General features: G+C 36.8%; 4 protein-coding genes across 4 annotated transcripts; 3 read left to right on the plus strand and 1 right to left on the minus strand.

The window, feature by feature from the left end:
- Window positions 1-704: 704 nt before the first annotated feature.
- LOC141609468 (uncharacterized) lies at window positions 705-3,477 on the minus strand. Its single transcript, XM_074428516.1, has 3 exons — window positions 2,356-3,477; window positions 2,062-2,274; window positions 705-1,051 (listed from the first exon to the last, which is right to left on the minus strand). Exons 1-3 carry the CDS (start codon window positions 2,413-2,415, stop codon window positions 923-925), a joined length of 402 nt encoding a protein of 133 aa, XP_074284617.1. The 5' UTR covers window positions 2,416-3,477; the 3' UTR covers window positions 705-922.
- A 1,087-nt stretch (window positions 3,478-4,564) lies between these two features.
- LOC141609469 (F-box protein At4g09920-like) lies at window positions 4,565-7,356 on the plus strand. Its single transcript, XM_074428517.1, has 3 exons — window positions 4,565-6,052; window positions 6,365-6,574; window positions 7,020-7,356. The coding sequence occupies exons 1-3, from the start codon at window positions 4,817-4,819 to the stop codon at window positions 7,152-7,154; spliced, it is 1,581 nt and encodes a 526-aa protein (XP_074284618.1). The 5' UTR covers window positions 4,565-4,816; the 3' UTR covers window positions 7,155-7,356.
- A 4,669-nt stretch (window positions 7,357-12,025) lies between these two features.
- Window positions 12,026-15,176, plus strand: LOC141606663 (F-box/FBD/LRR-repeat protein At2g04230-like). The gene is made up of 3 exons (XM_074425877.1): window positions 12,026-13,529; window positions 14,423-14,638; window positions 14,913-15,176. The coding sequence occupies exons 1-3, from the start codon at window positions 12,282-12,284 to the stop codon at window positions 15,045-15,047; spliced, it is 1,599 nt and encodes a 532-aa protein (XP_074281978.1). The 5' UTR covers window positions 12,026-12,281; the 3' UTR covers window positions 15,048-15,176.
- Window positions 15,177-17,787: 2,611 nt separating this feature from the next.
- Window positions 17,788-20,825, plus strand: LOC141609470 (F-box/LRR-repeat protein At4g14096-like). Its single transcript, XM_074428518.1, has 3 exons — window positions 17,788-19,284; window positions 19,834-20,046; window positions 20,294-20,825. Exons 1-3 carry the CDS (start codon window positions 18,040-18,042, stop codon window positions 20,426-20,428), a joined length of 1,593 nt encoding a protein of 530 aa, XP_074284619.1. The 5' UTR covers window positions 17,788-18,039; the 3' UTR covers window positions 20,429-20,825.
- Window positions 20,826-23,072: the final 2,247 nt, after the last annotated feature.

The raw sequence follows: 23,072 nt of genomic DNA on the forward strand, positions 1-23,072 counted from the left end.
AGAGATTCATAGTAGGGTATCTTTAAATTAGCAATATCAAGATCTCTTAACGACTTAGCACAAAACAGAGTACGGGGTAATTTGTAATCAGCAGGACCTTGAAGTACAATTTCCGCAACTCGGTTACGCAGGGCTATTTCAAGCCACTCGTCAACTTTGCAACCCAACAGTGGTAATTCAGTAGCTTCATATGGAAGTCTGAACTTCGTTATACGCAGTTTTTCTTTCGAAAATCTTTGCATTCTAGTATCTATATATTCCAAAAGTCTTGAAGCAGTTTCATTAGAAAATTGACAATGATAAAAATCAAGAATTGGGCACCTAGTGAAGACTTTATTCCATCTTTTAGACAAGACGCTAGTTCTATACACCTCTTCCGTATCCAAATAAGAAATTATATGATGTATGATAAAATCTGGTAAATCTGAGAGCCTATCCCCATGTTTTGGGTTATTGCAATCGGTCATCATATTCTCTGAGTGTAAAACTTCGATCTAAAACTCGAGATTAATGAATAAGGAGGTACATCCGTACATATATAGTAAAGCCAATTAGGGCTGAGCACAAATATAAAATACGGTTTTGTTATACAGTAGAGACAATACAATAACCTAAGGATACAAAAACTCTAGAAGAAGGAAAGTGTACAAATTACAATTAAAATAGGAAAGTGAATTGGAAATAATAATATCTACAAACAAACAAGTTACAATACACGCGCGGTCAAGATATTTATTACCATGCATATATAAGTTTGAAGTTACAATACTTCAAACTTATTCGTAGTATGGAGTAACAGAGTTAATGAAATAAAACTAAAACTAACACAGTGAAAAAAGAGTTTGATCCTAATTTCAAATATACTACTTAGTATTTATGATGAAGCTGTAATATCCTGCTTCGAAATCAGCACACCACCTGTTCACCAATGCAATTTCAACTGAACATCGACATCCTTTGATTTAAGTAAATTCGAGCAATTAGCACCTTCAACCCGTTTTAAAGGATGACTCTGACAATTTGCCATATTTTCTAGTTCACTCTTCAAATGCTGCAAACACACACAACCAATTCAATGAGTTAAATAAATGAGAGAAACACTTTGAAAAAACATCTGCTAAACCACCAAACTGGGTTCAAAAATACGTAATTAGATAGATACATAAAAATTTAAAAAAAATAAAAACATTGTTTATGGCAAATCTTGAATCATGAGACGCGGTGACAGACCTTGCAACGTTTTGATAAAATTTATACGAATTTGAATCTTGAGATACTTCTTCAACATTATTGGAAAAAAGACCGATACAACATTTAAATGCCGTGGTTTAATCTTCCCTTCTTAATCTTGCGATAAAAACTAGTTAAACCAGAAACTGTGTTTTTATTTTGTCATTGGGATTAGAGCAAGTACATAGGCACATTTGTGTCAGGGTAGTTATGCACTTTGGGAAAGGAATAGTTGGGTTAGGTTATTTTAGGTTTCGGTTTGTTTTAGGTGTATTATCAGGTCACTACTGAATATTTACCAGTATCACTGGTGGAGTCATTCACTGAGGTGGCTCCTGTTTATTAAACTTAGGTGTAGTGGCAGAGCCGTAAATTAAAGGCAGCATGGTGGTGGGGTGTGTGGGGGGGTAATAGTATAGCTGTATAGGGTAATCTCGAAAAAAAATCGGAAGTTTTAACTAAAAACTTCGAAACCTTAAATAAAAATGCTTATACTTTGTAGCAGAAAGAGCTGTCAGCAAATCAATATAGATACAACACACATATATGGTAAACTTAATGTTCCGGTTCAAAGTCACTGACCGCGACACATAGCTCAAAGTCGAAGCATGCAAATCGCAAATGTCCAAGTTGGAATAAGTAACATGAACTAATTCCTGCTTAGAGCTTTGCCGCTTTGGTAAATACGGAGTATCATTTATTTTAGAAGATATATTTGAATGGTATGCTATCTCAGAAGCAGGATAAGATAAACGTTCAACTAAATAGTATAGAGAATAACTAACCCCTAATTCTATTCAAAAAGATAAGAAAGCAAAGACATGAACATACCTCGATCATCAAATTAGGGTCGTCTAACTGAATTCGAAAAGAAATAATACGAGGGTGGCATGTCCAGAATAAACCATTCAAAAAAGCTGAAATAGATGATCTTGAGAGTATCCCTTTACAGAGGATTAGCTTCAGCGCGCTGATATTGCGTGGGGGTCCAGGATTAACATCTCTGAGCTCTTCTTCATCAAATTTGATATCATCACTTACAGACTTCATAGTATACAGCAATAATAAATTTGTTAGTTTAATTAGTATAGAAATTCATCCATACTCTAAGAAATTATAATATACCTCATCAGAACAGTCAATTAGCGAAATTTTCAGAGAGTTGCAGCGGCCTAGTCCTGTCATTAGCGTTTTCAATTTGAAAAATCCTCCAGTATCAAGGCAATCAGGTCTAGTGTCAATAGAGATATCACAACGAGCTCGACTACTGATGGTGATAGCACGATGAGGGTCAAATTCCCCTACACATTCGAAGTTCGTCAAACGTGGAGCATCAATAATAACATCTAACAAAGCACGGCAATCAGTAAAGTAGATCTCCTTTAGCCGAGTATTTGAAATCTTGAAAGTTTTCAGCGTATAACACTCGGATAACCGCAAAATCTTTAATGAGGCTAATTCAGGTAGTAGTTTGCCAAGATCCTCGTCTGTAATACCAGAAGAAGAGAGTCAGTTCCCTCAAATTTTTCAATGAACCAAGCTTTGACATAACCGGCCATTGATCATTAAACTCGAACTCTGTGAACTGAAAATCCGTAATACTCGAAGTCTCAATAATGAATGTCCTATTTTCAGGTAAAGAAGTTTCAGCTAAAGTAAGCTTCTTCAGTTGACTAGAAGAGGGAATGACCATAGTGTCGAAGCCGAAGCAATCCTCCACCGACAAACATTTCAACAATCGGGACGAACTAATGATATGATTTAGCATACGTTCCTCTACAACGACATTAAACAACACCAAAGTCTGAAGAGATTCAAGATTTACGGCTTTGTTGTAGTATGGTATTTCGACATCAGAACAATCAAGTCGTCTTAGAGATTTTGCAGAGAGTAAAATGTCAGGCAATTGATAGTTACTAGGACCATCAAGATCAAGTATTTCAACCTGATTGCGCACAGCTATCCGAAGCCACTCATCAACTTTGCTAGATAAGTCTGTTTCTTTAACATCGCAACCCAACACTTGATCAGAATCCGGAAATCTAAGTATGAGCGTCCTTACACGCAGGTTTTTTATAGAGTATCTTTGCAATCTTGTATCCATATATCCTAATAATTTTGCAGATACTTCCTTAGAGGGCCAATACCTTGCGGGTGAATTCTTCGCCTTACAATAATAATGAAACTCAAGAATTGGGTTTGTAGCCGAAATATGAGCCCATCTTTTTGACAAGATACAAGTTCTATACGCCTCCCTCGTACCCAGAAAAGAAATGATATGATGTACGAGAACCTGTCCACATTATTCAACTGCCCAGTTTTCGTTTTCTTGCAATCGGGTTTCATTTTCAGTGAGGAATTTCGTCGAACAGGTGGTGTGCAATAGCTCAAATGTGGAATTTCAACTGAGTTACGTAGCAGAACGGAGTTTTACCTGAAGGCGAAACGCGTAATGCCGATCAGCGACTGCTGATTAATACTCCACAAAATGAGGCGAGTAATGTATGAAGATGAAATTAACCAATTTTGGAAACACACACGTTTTCATTTTGAGAGATGAGAAATTAAGTTTGACAAGTAGGAAATTAAACGTGATTCATTTTCCCCTACAATTTAGAGAGGGGTCAATTGGGTCGGGTTAGTTGGTTATCGTTAGACCTAGTAAACAGGTCAATTGGGTTAGGTTAGTTCGGGCTGACCAATTTCAGGTTGGAAAAGTTTGAATCAGGTTGGGCAATTGGGTCGGGTTAGTTGTTAATGAGACGAGACAACTCGCGAGCAACTCGAGATCGGCTCGGCAAAAGCTTGGTCAAAACTCGGCTCGTGTGAGATCGGCTTGAGCTCGGACTCGGCTTGAGAGCTTAACGAGTCAAGCCGAGCAAACGCTGGCTCGGCTCGAAAAGCTCGTGAGCGGCTCGAATTTGTGTGATTATATAAGATATTGCTCATATTTTATAGACCTACGTCTGGACAAAAAAATTCTTCATCAATTTTTTTTTATTAATTTCCGTCTTAAATTAGTTTTGGGTGGGTGGACCGATAATCGATAATCCGTTCGTCAAATCATAAATTTGAAACGTAAACATATCTCTTGAACATCGTTACTATCTTGATCATTATTACCGTCATTAGTCAATATGTTTAAAACCGTTTTAATCGAAAAGTTCGTAAATTAAATTACGATTTTTTTCCAAAAAACCATCTTTTTTGTTTTAGAAAGATTAGAGAGGGAGACAAAGGGGGATTAATGGGGCAATATTGTAAAGATATGTTAATTGTCGACAATCTTTAGCGCGACCCTTTAAATAAGTGTCATCTCAATTCCATTTTAGTTCATTTTAGCTTCGAGTAAAAAATGTCAACTAAGAAGAAATTTGGCGGGAACTTTTCGCTAAACTCCTACCAAAATTTGGCGGGAACATCTCATAACTATTCAGTAGGCAACAATTTCATCCCCTTATTTCATTAGTCATTCATCAGTCAGAATAATAACCCCTTTTTGGCTTTTTCTGAGTACAGTTATACGTGGTAACAATTAGGTTTTAGGGGTTGCACGCCACCTGTTCGACGAAATTCCTCAGTGAAAATGGTGGTTGATGGAAAGAAAGCAGCATATGGGCAGTTGAATTACATGGATAGATTATCAGATTTGCCTGATTCAATCCTCCATCATATAATTTCTTTTCTGGGTACCAAAGGGGCGTGTCGAACGACCATTTTGTCGAAAAGATGGTCTCATATTTGGTCCACTGGCTTAATTCTGGAATTTAGGCCCCGATTTTTTGTTCCTAAGAAAGATGGAGGTAGTAACCGTCCTTACAGTGAGGAAACTGTTGGGAGACTTATTAATTTCATTGAATCGACAATGAGACGATATTCCGAGAAGAATCTTTCTATAAGGATGTTTAGACTTGATTATCCAACTATTGATCCAAACATGACTGAGACGATTGATAGATGGGTCGGAATCGCTTTGCAAAACCAAGTTGAGAAATTGTTGCTCTCTGTTATTCCCAAGGCTTCTCCGTCTTATCTATTGCCCGCGTTTTTTTTCTTGGCAAAATCATTGATAAGTGTGAGACTTTCTAGGGTTAGAGTGCCTTATTTTGAAAATATGAAGCTTATTTCGCTACAATGTTTGGATATGAAAAAGGTAGATGTAGACGAAAAGATGCTACAAAATATTATCATGTCATGTCCCTTGAAAAATTTGAGGCTTGACAGGTGCTCCGGCCTTGAAAATATTTCAATTCCTTGTTGCAGTAGACTAGAATCGCTCGATGTAATTCAAAGTATACCTATAGGTGGGGAACTCTTGGTGAATACATCGAGTTTGCAGCGTTGTACCTATTTTGGTTATCATGAAGAGAATCCTTGGTCAATTATTCTTACACCTGCTTCAAAGAAAAATTTGAGGGATTTACGCATTTTTGGTGTCGTTATCAAGGACGATATTTTTAGCAAATTAGTGTCTGAAATTCCGTCAATAGAGGACCTGTCATTTTATTGTTGTACCATGCCAATGAAAATTAAAATTGTAAGTCAAACGCTTAAGCAGTTAGGAGTATATGATTGTTTTGGGTTGATTAATGTTGTGATTGATGCTCCGGAGCTGGAAACTTTTTGCTATGATGGTGGCTTACGACTTTCGTCCGTGATCAACAGTCAAAGCAATTACAATGCTTATCTTCATCTAAATATCGGCTATACCGCTAATGTTAATAATCGAGATTTGGTCAGAATCAAGAAACTCCTCAAGAAATTTAATTGCTGCAAGATTTTGTCCATCATTCTCAATGATGATGCACATCATATACCTCAGGTATTGCTAATTAATTGTCATTTTTTTGTTTAAACTTTATTTCAGTACCACTCTTCTCCTTTCTGTACTGTACTATACTACTCACTCCGTCCCGGTCAATTGTTGTCATTTGCTTTTGACACAAAGACCAAGGAATGGGAAGAGGGCCAATTATAAGATCAAATTACTCATGAAATGCAATCCTAAAATAGAAAGACAACAAATGACTGAGACACCCAAAATGGAAAAGGATAACAAATGATCGGGACAGAGAGAGTACTATATATAAGTGAAACATATTGTTACTAATTGATCCTTGTGTTGAATGTAAAGATTGATGTTGACATGGACCAACTTAGCAAGATTGGTAATGGATTACCTTGTTATGTCGAAGAGCTGAAGCTGTCTCTATCGTGCTCAACCTCCACTACCATGCTTGGAGAGTCAACATGTAGAGCTCTCATAGACGGACTGCTATGGTGTTGCCGCCCTGATATTCTATCTTTACGGGCTACTTTCATATTTAATAATAATGTCAACCAGGTATGCCTACTTTCTTTATATGACGTTTGATTGAGGCCACATGGGTTTAGGTTACTCATATCATCGACATCATGCTGAGCATTTTCTAATAGGTTCTCCGTCTACTAGAATTACTCCATATTCTTACGATTATGTTTTATTAGAAACAAGCTTGAGTGAAAGGATCACAAAGGCATTTGGCTCATGCCAACTTAGGTCCTTCTGTAGTTCTGCATAAGCCGCTCTTAAAGTAGGAAAGTTTGATTGGAGCCACATGGGTTTAGGTGGATTAGAGGTTCTTGAACGTATGGAAACGTATGACAAGACCAAATACGGCTATGCTGGAATATTACTGATTTGGATATATTATCTCATTCTAAAGGTTCTTGCCCGGATTATCATGATTTGGATATATTATCTCCTACTGGCTAATGTCGCACAATTTGAATGTTGATGGGTATTGCAGACTGTGCTGGAAATACTGCAGCAGAAGGTGAAATATTGGAAGCATCCGTTGAAACGTATGGAAATTGAAGGAGCTACCGCTAATGGCTCTCCTTCTTCAGGGCACTTTGATCTTCGACTAAAACTGTATTGGTAAATGGTAACTACTTCGACTTCAAATGCAGCTTGCACTTTGATGGACCAGAAAAGGGTGCCACCGAGTTATATAAGATAGATAGCCTATGTTCCTTTTAACTATTACTTGAGCTATATTTTGCTTTATTAAACAGACTTGGGTTTTGTTATGTAATATGATCTGATCATCTAAACGGCTTAACGTAATGCTGAATTGATTTGTGATAGCTTGAAAAATGTCGGATCAAAGGGTAAATATGAACCATCTTTCCTGTGCTGAATTAATCCGTTCATCTAACTGTGCTATTCAAAATTCAGTTCGTTCGTCTGCTATTAGTCGAATACTTCTACTACAATTTTCGCGGTTTCTTAAATACGGGTCATACACAAAGTATACGGTCTTTCAATAAATTTATTAGAAGACCGTTTATAATTTGGTATAAATATGGTACCAAAAGTAATAATAAAAAGGGTGACAAATAACTATTTACGATAAGATAAAAGAAGTACGATAAATATATCATCTTGAGTCACAGCCAAAAGCACGCAAATAAGTACGATAAATATTCGGTTTTCCAGAATTTAAAAAGAAACCGTCTCTCATAAATTTTTGTAAAAATTTGAGCTCGGAAAATAAAATTATCATGTCTTTTAGACGGTAAAACATAAGACAGGGAGAAATATTTTACTTACATTAGAGTTTTGCCGACCATTATTCCAGCTACACCAACAATAAAATACTGGCGAGGAGCAGAAGCTTTGATAAAGGCCTTCCCAGCAGCTTCAAATAAGTATTTTACTTGATTTGTAAACATCGTCGATGTTTTAGTAAATATTGTTGACGTTTTTATTCCAAAAGACGATAATACCTTTGCATATTTACATTCTTTTCTCTCTCTAAACAATTTTCTCTCAAATTCTACAAAAAACCAACTACATTTCGATCTCTCATCTACATTAAACCAATTAAAAAATAATAGAAATTAACGCACATCGACTAGAAAACTTAAATAATTTTAAAAATTCGGCAAATCCCCTATTTACTAAATGAATAGACAAAACTCCAATTTTTCCCGCCTAAAACATATGTTCTAGAATAGTGCTTGGTATTTTTAGCATATAATATATGTATAAGCATGATAAGTTATAAATGGATATAATCTTTTGTGTTTAAATATTTATAACATCTAATATTTCATATTTTGCACAAATTTATCTCCGATCTTTTTAGGATAAGAAAATTCTTTTTTTAAAAACTTATTGATAAAAATTTATTGACTTTTTATGATAAGAAGTTGCGGCTAAAAAATATATTATTAGTAAATATTTGTAAATTAACATCATTAATTTCTCGGTAAAAAAATAAAAAAAAACTCTCATTTTATTACTTCTTACGATTTAAATTTTTTATTTATTTCTCTATTCAAAATAGATTAAGGAGAAACATGAAAAATAAGAATTGTCAATTTAAATTTTATAAATAATATACTAAAAAGTAAAACTCTATAAGTACCGTGCATATGTTGCACTAGGTTTATATTAATAAGTCTATAAATACTGCGTGTTCATTACGTGGGATCTAAACTAGTAAACGTATTAAACGCGGTTTTAAAAAAAAATGAACTAGCTCATGGACTAAATCTTGAGATTCAACAATCGACCATACATGAACCAAACGTTGGAAACCAAAGTTTGCCATGGTCCAAACGTGGGAAATCAACGTTAGCCATGGTCCAAACGGAGAAAAAGGATTGTACATCAGATGTACTACATCATATTTAATGATTTTTTGAGTTTTTGTGTATTTTTTCCGAGTACTATAGAGTTTATAAATTACATTTTAGTTTTATGATTTCAAAAATCAATTTTTTTTGAGCTTATATGTAATTTTTTTGAGTTCTAATGTAACTTTTTGAGATTGAAGTTTAAGTAAAAAACTCAAAAACTTTATAATAAAACTCAAAAATTTTAGATTAAAACTCAAAAACTTTATCTTAATGCTCAAAAATTATATCATCTGATGTACTACATCAGATGTATAATCCACTTACTGGTCCAAACGTTGGAATCCCACGTTTGGCCATGGAGAATTTTTAAAAACGTTGGTTTCCAAAATTTGGTCCATGGCTGAACGTTAGATCTCAAAGTTTGGTCCATGGATCAACCTTGGGGTACAAATTTCAGATTTACGCAGAAAAATCGCAATGTTTGCAATTACTAAGTCAATACGTGACGTAAATCAATTATCGAATAGATTTAACTGTGCGCAAAAAATAAATAAAAATTAACCAAATAATGAATCGATTAAGTTGTTTAAGTACCGGTGATCAGGATCCGTCATGTTAATTAATCTTGTTAATTATTGCTCTTGGTTTTTTTTTAATTTAGTTGATTTTTAGTAGAATTTGAGAGGAAATTTTTTAGAGAGAGAAAGTGACGTGTGAGTGCAAATGTAGTTATCATTTTTTTTTTGAAAAACGTCGTCGATAAAAATCAATCCTCGTATTTTAGCGCCATAGAAACCGAGTCAAACCAGTTTGTGAAGAACTAATATTATAAGAGGCGACAATAAGACGGAAGTAAGGGAGAGAGAAGTAGTTTACCAGATTAGAATATATAGGACACTATCTTGTAGAATCTTGTGGACTAGCATACTTGGCATGAGTTCATGCCTAATAGATTTCGAGTCTGTCACTCTCCGGTGACTTACCCGGTAATCTAGTATCACGTACACCCGAGAGTTTATCCAGTGTGCACCAAAGATAACGGCTGCAGCTTCGCTCGTCACAAAAAAAAAAAAATAACATACTTTTTGTGAGTCCATTTTTGAAATAATGGTCAAAAATAAAATATTTGTCGTTTTGGGTCGGTTTTGAAAATATTTGACAAAATGGTGTCCACGTAGGCTCGGGATTTCTAGACCTGAAACACGCCACTACTAATGGCGTGTTTTGTGAAGGAAACACGCCACTAGCAGTGGCGTGTCTTTACAACAATTTTTTTTCCTCAACTGATTGAACTTAAAAAAAAAAAAAAAATTTACATAAGACACGCCATAGGGGGTGGCGTGTTTCCCCTCCCAAACCCGCCATTCCCAATGGCGTGTTTGTTTTAGTCCATTTTTTAATGAAATTTCTTTCCCTACTCATTATAAACACGCCATTGGTAGTGGCGTGTTTTAGGTCCAGAAATCTCGAGCCTACGTGGACAACATTTTGACAAATACTCCCTCTTATTCATTCATTTTGTCTCCTAATAAACACGAGATGGGCCTGGCCTTACCCGCGGTGGAGGAGAGAAGTCTAACTCACAAGCCCAAGAATGCTCTTATCTCCCAAAACCAATTGGCGATGGGAGAAACACCCCTAAACCTTATAAGATAGACAATCTCTCTTTTTTTCACCGATGTGGGACTCACAAGTGGATTTATACTCCAACACACCCCTTCACTTGTGAGCCCACTTAAAGATCGGTCTGGAGGGACTGGACATCCTCACAGCCGTCACAGTGCTCACTCGACCCGAGGGACCGGACTTCCTCATCTTTGGCTTAAACCGGAGGGACTGGACATCCTCACGGCGGGTCGGTGCACATAAAGGCTCATTTTTTAAACACGAGACCCAGGTCTTTTTTTTTGCCTTGGGCTCTGATACCATAATAAACACGAGATGGGCCTGGCCTTACCCGCGGTGGAGGAGAGAAGTCTAACTCACAAGCCCAAGAATGCTCTTATCTCCCAAAACCAATTGGCGATGGGAAAAACACCCCTAAACCTTATAAGATAGACAATCTCTCTCTTTTTCACCGATGTGGGACTCACAAGTAGATTTATACTCCAACATCCCCCTTCTATTTTGCACAAAAATTAAGAAAATGATTTTGGACCACACAAAACACTCTATTCCACTCTACCCCTTGTAATTAAATTTGGACCACACAAAAGTTACCAAAAAAGGAAAGAGGGACAAAAATCCGACTAACTTCGATAAGGAAAGAGGGACAAAATGAATGAATAGGAGGGAGTATTTTCAAAACCAACCCAAAATAACAAATATTTTATTTTTGACCATTATTTCAAAACGTAGTTGCTCATTCATGTACGAGTTTTACTCATTCATGGACTTTTTTTCATTATTTTTCCATCGCATGCCCTTTGCCTAGAAACGAAAAAAAAAAAAAAAAATTCTCTCTAATTCCCCCTCACAAAATTAATCAAATTTATCAAATCCGTCAAATTACACAATTATGGATGTTAATTCTCGTATCGATTAAGTATAATTCTAATTCGTAATTGTATTAATTATATCATCAAATTAACGAATTGATTTACAATAATTAAATTAGGGTTTGTTTAAAACGTCGCCGGCGTTGGGGGAGGGATGGCGGTCGTCGCCACGTCACGGCGTCCATTGGCTGTTGTAGGCTTGTAGCGGTGACGCTGGTGGCAGGTTATGGGATAGATCATTGGCGTCGCGTCCGTCGTTGGTTTGTAGCAACGCTGGTGGCCGGCGTTGGGTTAAAGAACGGTGGCCGTCGGTGAGGGGTGGTGTGTGGATGCCGGCAGTGGCGTGGTGGTTGCTGCCTGCTGATGGTGGCTAGGGTGTGAAAGGGTTGTAGATCAATTTCATGAAAACAAATCTTGCGTGTTTACTGCTTCATGTTTCACTTGTTCATGTTCCTTTGTTTTGTATTGACAGAAGAATGGAGATGAGAGAGAGTTTGAGGGTATGAAAATAATATCATTAAAATAAAAGGGGTATTATGGTCATTTACGTCCATGAATAAGTAAAATCCGTACATGAATTAGCACCACCCATTTCAAAAATGGATTCACTTTTTGTTTTATGAATTTATGTGGTCTTATCCATCACATTTAAGACGGGATATACGACGATAAATTGACTACGATTTCATTTGACTTTATGCCACAAAACACAAACCCGACCGACGACCGTGCCACAACAGTCATGCTTTTGGCGGGAATTTTTCTCTGAATTTCTCCCAGAATTTTGGCGATTCTCATAACTCTTAGATGGGCAGCAATTTCATCCTCATTTTTCTCACAAAAACCCTAATTTTCATATTAGAGATATCATAATTAGGTTCTGTGCATTGCCCACCACCTGTTCGACGAAATTTCTCTGTGAAAATGGTGGTCGATAGAAAGAAAGCAACATTTGGGCAGTTAGATACTAAGGATAGATTATCAGATTTGCCGGATTCTATCATCCATCATATCATTTCTTTTCTGGGTACCGAAGAGGCGTGTCGAACGACCATTTTGTCGAAAAGATGGGTTCATATTTGGTCTACTGGCTTAATTCTTGATTTTAGGCCTCAGTTTTTTGCTGCTAAGAAAAATGGAGTTTTTGTGGATGGGTATGTGAGTGGTGTAAAAGGTCCATACGATACGGAAACTATTGGGAGGCTTGTGAATTTCATAGAAATCACAATGAGACGATATTCCGAGAAAAATCTATCTATAAGGAAGCTTAGACTTGAATATCCCACTGTTGATCAGGAGATGTCTGGGAGGATTGATGGATGGCTTGGAATCGCTTTGCAAAACCAAGTTGAGGTTTTGTCACTCTCTGTTATTCCCGAAGGCTCTCCATCTTATGGACTGCCCGCGATTTTATTCTTAGCAAAATCATTGATAAATTTGACATTTTGTAGGGTTAGAGTGCCACATTTTGAAAATTTGAAGCTTAGTTCTCTGCAATCTTTAGATATGACCGAGGTCAATATAGACGAAAACATGCTACAAGACATTATTATGTCATGTCCCTTGAAAATTTTGAGGCTTGAGAGTTGTTCTGGCCCTCAAAATATTTCAATTCCTTGTTGCAGTAGACTGGAATCGCTTAATGTAACTCGAAGTATACCTATAGGTGGGAAAGTCTTGGTGGATACATCGAGTATTCAGCGTTGTACCTATTTTGGTTACAATGAAGATGATCCTTGGCCACTTCTTCTTACGCCTGCTTCAAAGAAAAATTTGAGGAATTTACACATTTCTGGTGTCGTGATCATGGATGATATTTTTGAGAAATTAGTGTCTGAACTTCCGTCAATGGAAAACATGGCATTTTACGGATGTACCATGCCAATGAATATTAGAATTGCAAGTCAAACACTAAAAGAGTTGGGAGTACATGATTGTTATGACTTGATTAATGTTGTGGTTGATGCTCCAGAGCTGGACATTTTTTGCTATAATGGTGACTTGCAGCTTTCATCTGTAATCAACAGTCAAAGCAAATACAATGCTTATCTTCATCTAAATATAGCTAAACTTGATAATCGAGCGTTGGTCAGAATCAAGAACCTCCTCAGAAAATCGAAGTGCTGCAAGGTTTTGTCCATCATTCTCAATGAAGCACATGACGTACCTGAGGTATTTCTAATCAATAGCTAATCAATTGTGATTTTTGTTTGAGAATGATCACATGTTATCCTGTTTTATTTGTCATGTACTAACACGAAAATCATAAATCTTTTGAGTTCTATACACAGCCATGAATGCCATGGATATTCACCAGCAGAGTTCAGTTATCATTTTAATTAGAGGAACAATGGGGTACTTTTATTGTAAATGGTTAGCTTTAGAAAACAGTGATAAACAAGAGGTCTTAATTGCCATTGTTACTTGTCTAAGGTTCGGAGTTTGGTGTGGTTTATGATTATTGTTTCGAGCATTTTATGCTGCGGGTGTTTTTTCCCCTGTAAGTACATAGAGTGGAGACTGGAGAGTTTATGTGCCAATTGGCTTGGCTCATTTCGTCTCAGGGCCAGCTCAGGTTCAGGTTATTAGGATTGAAGTGAGTTCGGTTGGATCTTTCGTGTTGCTTTAATGCGAATATTAATGTTCTTGTTACAAATAAGTTGTTTGAGGTGTTTTCGAGTCATTTAGAATGCGGTAAAGTTAGGTTGGAAAATTGCTGATCAAGCTAAATTGCTGACCAAGAAAGGTTCAGGTTGGGGTCAAACTGTGTCAAGTCAGTTTTTCCATTTTGGGTTGAGATCAAGGAGGAGACGGGAAAAAAAAATTATTTTTTGACAGTGGGAGTTACGGAGACAGGTTTGAGGTTTATAATTCTAAACATGAAACTGGTGTATCCTAAACTTTAAAATCTGATTAAGTTCAAGGGTTTAGTGTCGTACTGTGGTGTAAACTCGATAGTTTTGGCACGCTTCTCCTTTCGGTACTGTACTATAAGTGTGTGTATTTTTTTTTTGACAGTAAAGTGAATATATTGTTACTAATTGATCCTTGTGTTGAATGTAAAGATTGAAGTTGACATGGACCGACTTAGCAAGATTCGTCAATATCGTGATGAACCTTGTTATGTCCAAGAGCTGAAGCTGTCTGTATCTTGCTCCACTCCCACTTCCGTCCTTGGAGAGTCAACATGTAAAGCTCTCATAGACGGCCTGCTATGGTGTTGCCGCCCTGATATTCTATCTTTATCCGTTACCATACCATATGATAACAATATTATCAGGGTATGCTGACTTTCATTAGTGCTAAGTACATTATACATTCTGTCACAGTTTCCATGATACGACATACTTCGTCAGTTTTCTGCATATTTGCACATCATGCTCTACATTTGCTAATAGCTTCTTGGTCTACATGAGATACTTTTGTAGCCCATCGTCCCATTACATTGTCTCCGTTTAAATTGATTGTCAATTCATGTAAACTTTTACCATTACATATTCTGCTACACCACCAATCTACTAATGTCGCATTATTTGAATGGTTCTGTTTTTGCAGACTTTGCTCGAAATACTTGAGAACCAGGTAAAATATTGGAAGCATCCCTTGAAACGCATGGAAATTGAAGGCACTAATTGCTCCCTCTTATTTTCTAATTATGACCTTGATCTTCGTCTACGACTCTATTGGTAAACTGTACTAACTACTACTGAATTCAAATCTAGCTTGAACTTTATGGACTAGAAAAAGGGTGGCAGTTAAAAACATTTGATATCTTTTTTACTCCGTATTTGAATGACAACTCTTATTTTGTGTTAAAAATAGTTCTTGGTCATTATTTCAGCTATATTTTGCTGTATTTTCTTATTGAACAAAATCGAGTTTTGCTGAGTAATATGACGTGATCATCTTACATCCTACTGTATGGTTTGTGATGGCTTGAGAAATGTTTAAGTATCTCTCCGCTAAAATGACAAACATTTGGTCTCCCTTGTTCCCTTGTGACGGAGGAAATGTAAACATTTTATGATAAAAAGTTACCATCCACAAATTCTTATTTATGAGATAATGGTTACATTTTATCATAAAATGGTCACAAACTAATTGAAATATATAATATTCGACAGGGAGATGATAAGCTTTTCAACGATCTTACTAGAGTCTGATGCTATTAAATCGACTGTAAGCAATGAATGAATTTGTTGTTACTTGTCAGACCAATTTCAAATTTATGTTGATCATGTTGATCAAAGAATGTATAGAAGCTTTCTGCAAAGCTTCTGGTTGGAAGGTGGGTGCAGCTAAGTCTAGGGTTGTTTTTTCTCAAGAAATACCAGCCCATGTGACGCAAGCTTAATTATGGCCTTTGCAATGCACTGCCGGATTACCAAGGACATTCTGAAGACCTAGACAGGAAATCTCGAAAAATCTTATGGAGCAGAAATCGGGAAGCACGTGCTGTTGGGGTCAGCCTCATCTCATGGGAGAATGTTACAAAGGAGAAGAGGCTGGGAGGTCTAGGCTTAAGGTTCAATGAGGCAAGCTAATGCAGCTTTCATGGCTAAATTAGGATGGCGCCTTTTGACGGAACCAAATTCGGTTTGGGCTAGGGTTCTCAGGTTCAGCTATTGCAACGGGAGATGTGAGATTGACATGTTTTTGCGGATTATCTGCCTACTGATGTCTTACAGGCCCTGATGAAGATAAATGTGACGCCTTTTTCCGGGGTCCTACTTCTTCCGGCTTTTTTTTCCGGTGAACTCTGCAATTCTGCTAGATAGGGAATTGGGGAATAGTGGAATCATCAAATGATAGTACTTGGAAACTACCTTGGAAGACTTGGGCACCCCAAAAAATGAGATTATTCCTCTGGTTAGTAATGCATGACCATATGGTCCGTATCATGTCCAACTCCAATAGGGCAAAGCGGGGCTTCACAGACGATCCAAGATGTAATGTATGTGATAATGCTGAAGAGACTACTTTCCATTTTCTAAGAGAATTGCGAGTGTAGGTGAAATGAATGTGAAAGATTGGGTTTGAATATAATTTATCAGGAAAACCAAGTTTGGAGATTGAGATGTGGCCCTCTGTTTCTACTGTCACAATTTGGTGGCTTTGGAGATGACGGAATAGTCGAGTCTTTAATAGAAGTCAGGAGTTACCGTCTCATCCCTTCTTTTTAGCTAACCAGATTGATGATGTTGAGATTGATATGCACAGGAAGGGCTTTTGGGGGAATAATTAGACAGTCGGACTAAGGAGATCTTTGTCCGATCGTCGTTATAACCACCGGAAGGTTGGATGGAGCTTAAGATTGCTGTGCACAGGAAGGTCTTACGTCTCTCATGCAAAAAAAAAAAAAATGAAAGGGTTAAGGTAGTTTTTTTCAAAAAAAAAAACCAAACAAATCAAAATAATTTTCTTCAAATTAGTAAAAAGTAAATTAATTAATCGATGAAACATTTTTTTTTTGGCAGCTAATCGATGAAACATTGAAAGCCAATGTTACGAAGAAAATTGGGAGAAATTGAAAGGGGAAACAATTACATTACTTCGTATGTGATTGAATTAATCGTGAACATAAATAAAAGAGCGAAATGAGTCACACTATTGCATGCAAGAACAACATTACATTAGAGTAAGTCTCCCTTAAAATGATATTATTCATTTTAGTCTTTAGACGAGTTAAATACACACAAATTATGTACTCCGTATATAAGAAATGTATAAGGAAAAACAATAGTATATTTGTATTATATACACAAGTGTTACGATATATGATTCGTCTTAAGCTTAATACAAATAGCACCGTCTTAATTGAGAATTTGTGATGACCTAGTTTTTATATATCACTCCTACCAATTTATTTCTTTACTTTTCTTAATTTTCGTATTGACGGTTTTAATCAAATGTAAACAAATAATTAAGACGAGTATATTGTATTATTAAGTGACACCGAATGACCCAATATTAGGCTCTGTTTGGTAAAACTAACTGAAAATGTAGCTGAAACCTGAAAAGGTAGGTGAAAACTGAAAAGGTACCTAAAACCTGAAAAGATAACTGATAAGGTAGCTGAAAATTAGAAACTGATAAGGTAACTGATTATATAAAAAGATGTTTGACAAACTAACTACAAAGGTAACTGATTCTGATGAAATGACGTAAAAGGATATGATAATTATTTAACATTATAGATTTAAAGGGTAAAAACGGAAAATTAAACCAAATCAGGTACCTGAAATCTCAAATGCTACTCTAGGTAGCATTTCATTTCGATAAACATTTGGTTAAATAAATACTTTGCACAAACGCTTACAAAGAAATAAGACTAAATTTTGGTCAAATAAAATTTCTTTTGGCCAAATCAATGACTGAAATCGCTTTGTCAAACGGAGCCTTACTAGTCCTCTCACTTCTAGCACAACTTACAAAATGTTGGTTCTATCACTTCTATGAACAAGAAAAAACAAAACACTCCACACACATTTTTGGCGGGAAATGTCATCTGATCATCTTCTCAGTTTTGGCGGGAAATCCTGATTATTCGCCCATTGCCTGTAATTTTTACTAACATTTTTCTCGCAAAACGCCAGTTTTCAAATAGGAAGGCAATCAAATATCAAATCAATTAGGGTTTGGGAGTTGCACACCACCTGTTCGACGAAATTCCTCAGTGAAAATGGTGGTCCATGGAAAGAAAGCAGCATATGGGCAGTTAAACCACATGGATAGATTGTCATATTTGCCTGATTCTATCATCCACCATATCATTTCTTTTCTGGGTACCGAAGAAGCGTGTCGAACGACCATTTTGTCGAAAAGATGGGCTCATGTTTGGTCTACTGGCTTAATTCTTGAGTTTAAACCTCAATATTTTGTTCCTAAGATTGATGGGGATTTTGTGGGCACTATTAACGATCCTTACAGTGACGAAACTGTTAAGAGATTTATGAATTTCATTGAATCCACAATGCGACGATATTCCGAGAAGAATCTTTCTATTAGGAAGTTTAAGCTTAAATATCCAAAAATTGACCCAGAGATGACCGGGAGGATTGATAGATGGGTTGGAATCGCTTTGCGAAACCAAGTTGAGGAATTGTCGCTCTCTGTTATTCCAGATCCAGATAAATGGGAGGATCCTCCCTTGTATACACTGCCTGCGATTTTGTTCTCCGCAAAATCATTGATGAGTATGAAATTGTTTGGAGTTAGATTGCCATATATTGAAGATGCCAAGCTTGTCTCACTTCAATCTTTGAATTTGTCAAGAGTCGATGTAGACCAACAAATGCTACGAGATATTATTATGTCGTGTCCCTTGAAAATTTTGAAGCTTGAGAGGTGCTCTGGCCTTTCAAATATTTCTATTCCTTGTTGCAGTAGGCTGGAGTCCTTCCATGTAGCTGAAACTGTACCTATAGGTGGGACAATCTCGGTGGATACATCAAGCTTACAGCGATGTACCTACATTGGTTGCTATTTTCCTTGGCCGGTTATTCTTACGCCTTCTTCAAAGAAAAATTTGAGGGAGTTACGCATTTATAACACCTTTATCAAGAATGACATTTTTGACAAATTAGTGTCTGAACTCCCATCAATAGTAAACATAGCATTTTTCAGCTGTAGTATGCAGAAGTGTATTAGAATTGCAAGTCAAACGCTTAAAGATTTGAGCATACATGATTGTGTTAACTTGTCTAGGGTTACGATGGAAGCTCCGAAGCTGGACACTTTTTGCTTTAATGGTGGCTGGCGACTTTCATCTGTGATCAACAGCCATAACAGTTACAATGCCTATTTTTATCTAACCGTCACTGATCTTGATACTCGAGCATTTTATTCCATCAAACAGCTCCTCGGCAAATCAAAATGCTGCAAGGTTTTATCCATCTCTGTCAGTGATGAAATTGGGATGCCTGAGGTATTATTGCTTTTTTTTTTTTTTTTTTTTTGTTGTAATTTTTCGGGAACGATCAAATGGCGCAAATGCTATCCTATTTTATTCGTCATGTAGTAACACAAATGTATCAATTCTAACAACCCAATTGGAGGGAAATGCCCATGATTTCGACACAACCTTGAATGCCATATAGTCCAGCATAGCAACCCTTGCAGAATTCCGATTAAATTTTAGTGAGAGGGAAATGGGGTACATTGATTGCTAACAATTAGCTTCAGAAAACAGTGATAAAAACAAAAAACAAAACTGACTCGTATTTGCCATGATTCCCTTTTTATGCTTCAGAGTCTGATGTGGTTGATTGCTGACAATTAGCTTCAGAAATGATAAAAACAAAAAACAAAACTGACTCGTATTTGCCATGATTCCCTGTTTACGCTTCAGAGTCTGATGTGGTTTATAAAATATAAGCATTGTTTCAAAGTTTTAGCACTCATCTACTTGCTATGCTGGAGTCTGGACTATAAGTAAATATCTTTTCGCTGATTTATCCTTATGTTTAATGTAAAGATTGAATTAGACAAGGACCAACTTAGGTATTTCAGTGGTCGTCCCCCTTCTGATGCGATTGATGTCCAAGAGCTGAAGCTGTGTGTATCATGTGACAATTCCATTCCCAGTGAGTTTTCATGTAGAGCTCTCATAGATGGCCTTCTATGGTGTTGCCGCCCTGATATTTTATCTTTATCGGTTACTTTTTCATTTGAAAACTCTGTCATCAAGGTATGCTGCTCTTCATTAGAACTTAAATCTTATTTTTATACTCCGTAAAGTTTATATGATTTTGTCCAGTTTCTTTTATTTATTTTTTTGGCAGCGTTGTGGTGAAAGATTACTATTTTGGAGTTTACACCATTAGTATCCGGAATATTTTGTCGGATATCATCTAAGTCACACACGCCGAAATTTTCTAGCTACACGACTAATATCGTACTATTATTTATTTATTTAAATGGTGCTGTTTTTGCAGACTTTCTTGGAAGTACTGCAGAAGAAGGTAAAATATTGGAAGCATCCCTTAAAACGCATGGAAATTGAAGGCACTGATTGCTCCTCCTTATTATTGTCATGGGACCTTGAAGTTCGATTCAGACTGTATTGGTAAACGACTAAACGTTAACCTCTTCAGAATTCAGATGCAGCTTGCCTTTGATGGACCTTAACTTATTTTGTTACAAAACCTATGTGCTGCACTGCTGTTTGGACATTATATTCCCGTTATCGTTTGCATTGTTTAATGTTTGAGCAGACTTCAGTTTTGCTTTGTGATTTGTAACATGATTTGATCATCTTAACCTCCGACTGTGAATTGATTCGCAGATAGCTGTATTTTGACTGACCAGCACTTGTTTTGTTACAATACCTCTCTCTATGTGCGTGCTGCACTGCTGTTTGGTCATTCTATTCCGGTCATCTTTTGCATTGTTTAATGTTGAGCACACTGCACACTTGAGTTTTGCTTTGTAACTGTAACTCCATAATATGATTTGATCATCTTCTCCGACTGTGAATTGATTTGTTACAGCTTGGAAAACGTCTGATCAATCAACAAAGGGTAACTGTCTTTCCTCTGTTAACATTACGCTTGCATTTTCAATATTGAAGCAAGGATGTGAACATGTTAAACAAAGTTCATTACCTATAGCTCTATTTTTCTAATAATGTTCACATCCTTCCTCAATATGTTACCATTTAGGAATGCTCTAACATATTGATCAATTCTCTGAAAATGTGGCAAGATATATTGAATTCAAACACCGTATCTAGGGCTGTAAATGATCTGAGCTGGCCCGTAGAGCCCTTGGAATCAACTCTGTCAAAGCTCAGCTCGAAATCGGTCAAAATTGATCCCGAGCCGATTTCGAGCCGAGCATGACCAAATTCGAGCTTAATAGAGCTCTGATCGGAAGCTCATTCAGGCTCGTTTAATTCTTTTTATTGTTCAATTTTAGTATTTTGCAAATATTTTTGTCCTTAATGAAATTTTATTTTAGCATTTATGGTTATATTTTACTATAATTGTTAATTTATTTGTGCCTGTTATTTTTCTTAAAGCAAATTTATTTTAAATTTGATTTTATAAGGGAACAAAATATTCATTAGTCATTAGCAGGCACTTGCAGGCTTGCAGCTGCAGGTATCTTACCCAACAAACCAAGTACACCAAACGCCTTACACTGTTACACAACAACCAATAGTCCAATTCCAACAAAACCTAAAATGTCCAGACAAACTACCATCATCTAACTGCCTCAGCATTATTTCTTCACTGTCGGTTTCGCAGCACCACCATCCACTGTTGCTGTACCAGCACCATCCACTGCAACACCTTTTTTGAAAGCAGCACGGGTGTAACGCTTGGTGATTGTCGCGGCTATCCTTTGTTTATCAGCGACAGCAGCCTTGGATCCCCCTACATCCTTCTCACAAAGGATGTCATCCAGAGAGGGTGGCACAACCATGTGAATTGCGATGAGCTCCTCAAGACTCTTACCAAGGGCATTGAAGTCGGTCACGAAAATAGAGTCTTGAGTCCCCTCCCCAAGGACTTCCAACTCTTGTGCCATATTGGCATGCAATCTTGAAACCAACTCCAAGTTCCTTTTTGTTGTCATCCATTTTTGAAGGCGGACCTACACCAAAGTGGCGAAAAAGATGCAAGTACTAATCACATATTACATTTCACTTAAATATGTCTAGGTTGCACGGACACTCCTCCTAATCGGCGTTCCCGTGTCGGACACGACACTCGTCGGACACACGTCAAAACGTGTCGGACACTTGTAAAGCCGTGTCTAACTTTCATCTTTTATTTGGGCACGTGTCCGACTAGGTAGCACGGACACTCCTCCTAACTAGTCGTCCCGTGTCCGACACCGTGTCGGACACCTGGACACCCGACACTCGTCGGACACACGCCTAAACATGTTATAGTTTAGAACAAGGAATAAAATGTCAAAAGAGATTGATTAGAAGATGAGTTTGGGTGGAAAATGATAAATAGTTATAGTCAAGGTCAAATTAAACCCTCAAATATTTAAATTTAATATCAAATACATTACAAAACTAAAATCATACGTTATTTATAACCATAAAATATATATTTTATTAAATTTAATTAGCGTGTCCCGTGTCCTAAATTTCACGGGATGCCGTATCACGTGTCCGTGTCGTGTCCGTGTCCGTGTCCGTTTTGGTGCTACCTAGGTGTCCGACACGTGTCCATGGTATTTTGAGCCGTGTCCATGGTATTTGGACACACCTTCAAACGGAATCAAGTTGAATTTAAGGTAAATGGCGTGAATTGTTATATGATTGAATTTGGTGGGGAAATAAGTTGAATTAGCAGTAAATGATGTTCTTTAGACTAGTAATGAGATGTCGAAATAGTTGATTATGAGTTAGTTTTTGGTTTTGGAAATGAGAATGAGTTATAATTAGCGTCAAGTTTTAATATTCAAATACTTTTTCAAAAATAAAATTGCACATAAATAAATATAAAATATATATTTTATTAAATTTAAATGACGTGTCCCGTGTTCTAAATTTCATGAGATGCCGTATCGCGTGTCCGTGTCGTGTCAGTGTCCGTGTCGGTGCTACCTAGAAATATGTTACCATTTTAGTGTCACAATGCCACCACCATTTAACTGATCATATGTTACTATCGCACTAAAATATGTTACCATTCCGATGACATGTTACCATAAGCCTGATCTGATCATATGTTACCATAAAACGGAGAAACT

The sequence above is a fragment of the Silene latifolia genome, chromosome 10 (genome assembly GCF_048544455.1).
Source record: "Silene latifolia isolate original U9 population chromosome 10, ASM4854445v1, whole genome shotgun sequence".
NCBI lineage: Eukaryota > Viridiplantae > Streptophyta > Magnoliopsida > Caryophyllales > Caryophyllaceae > Silene > Silene latifolia.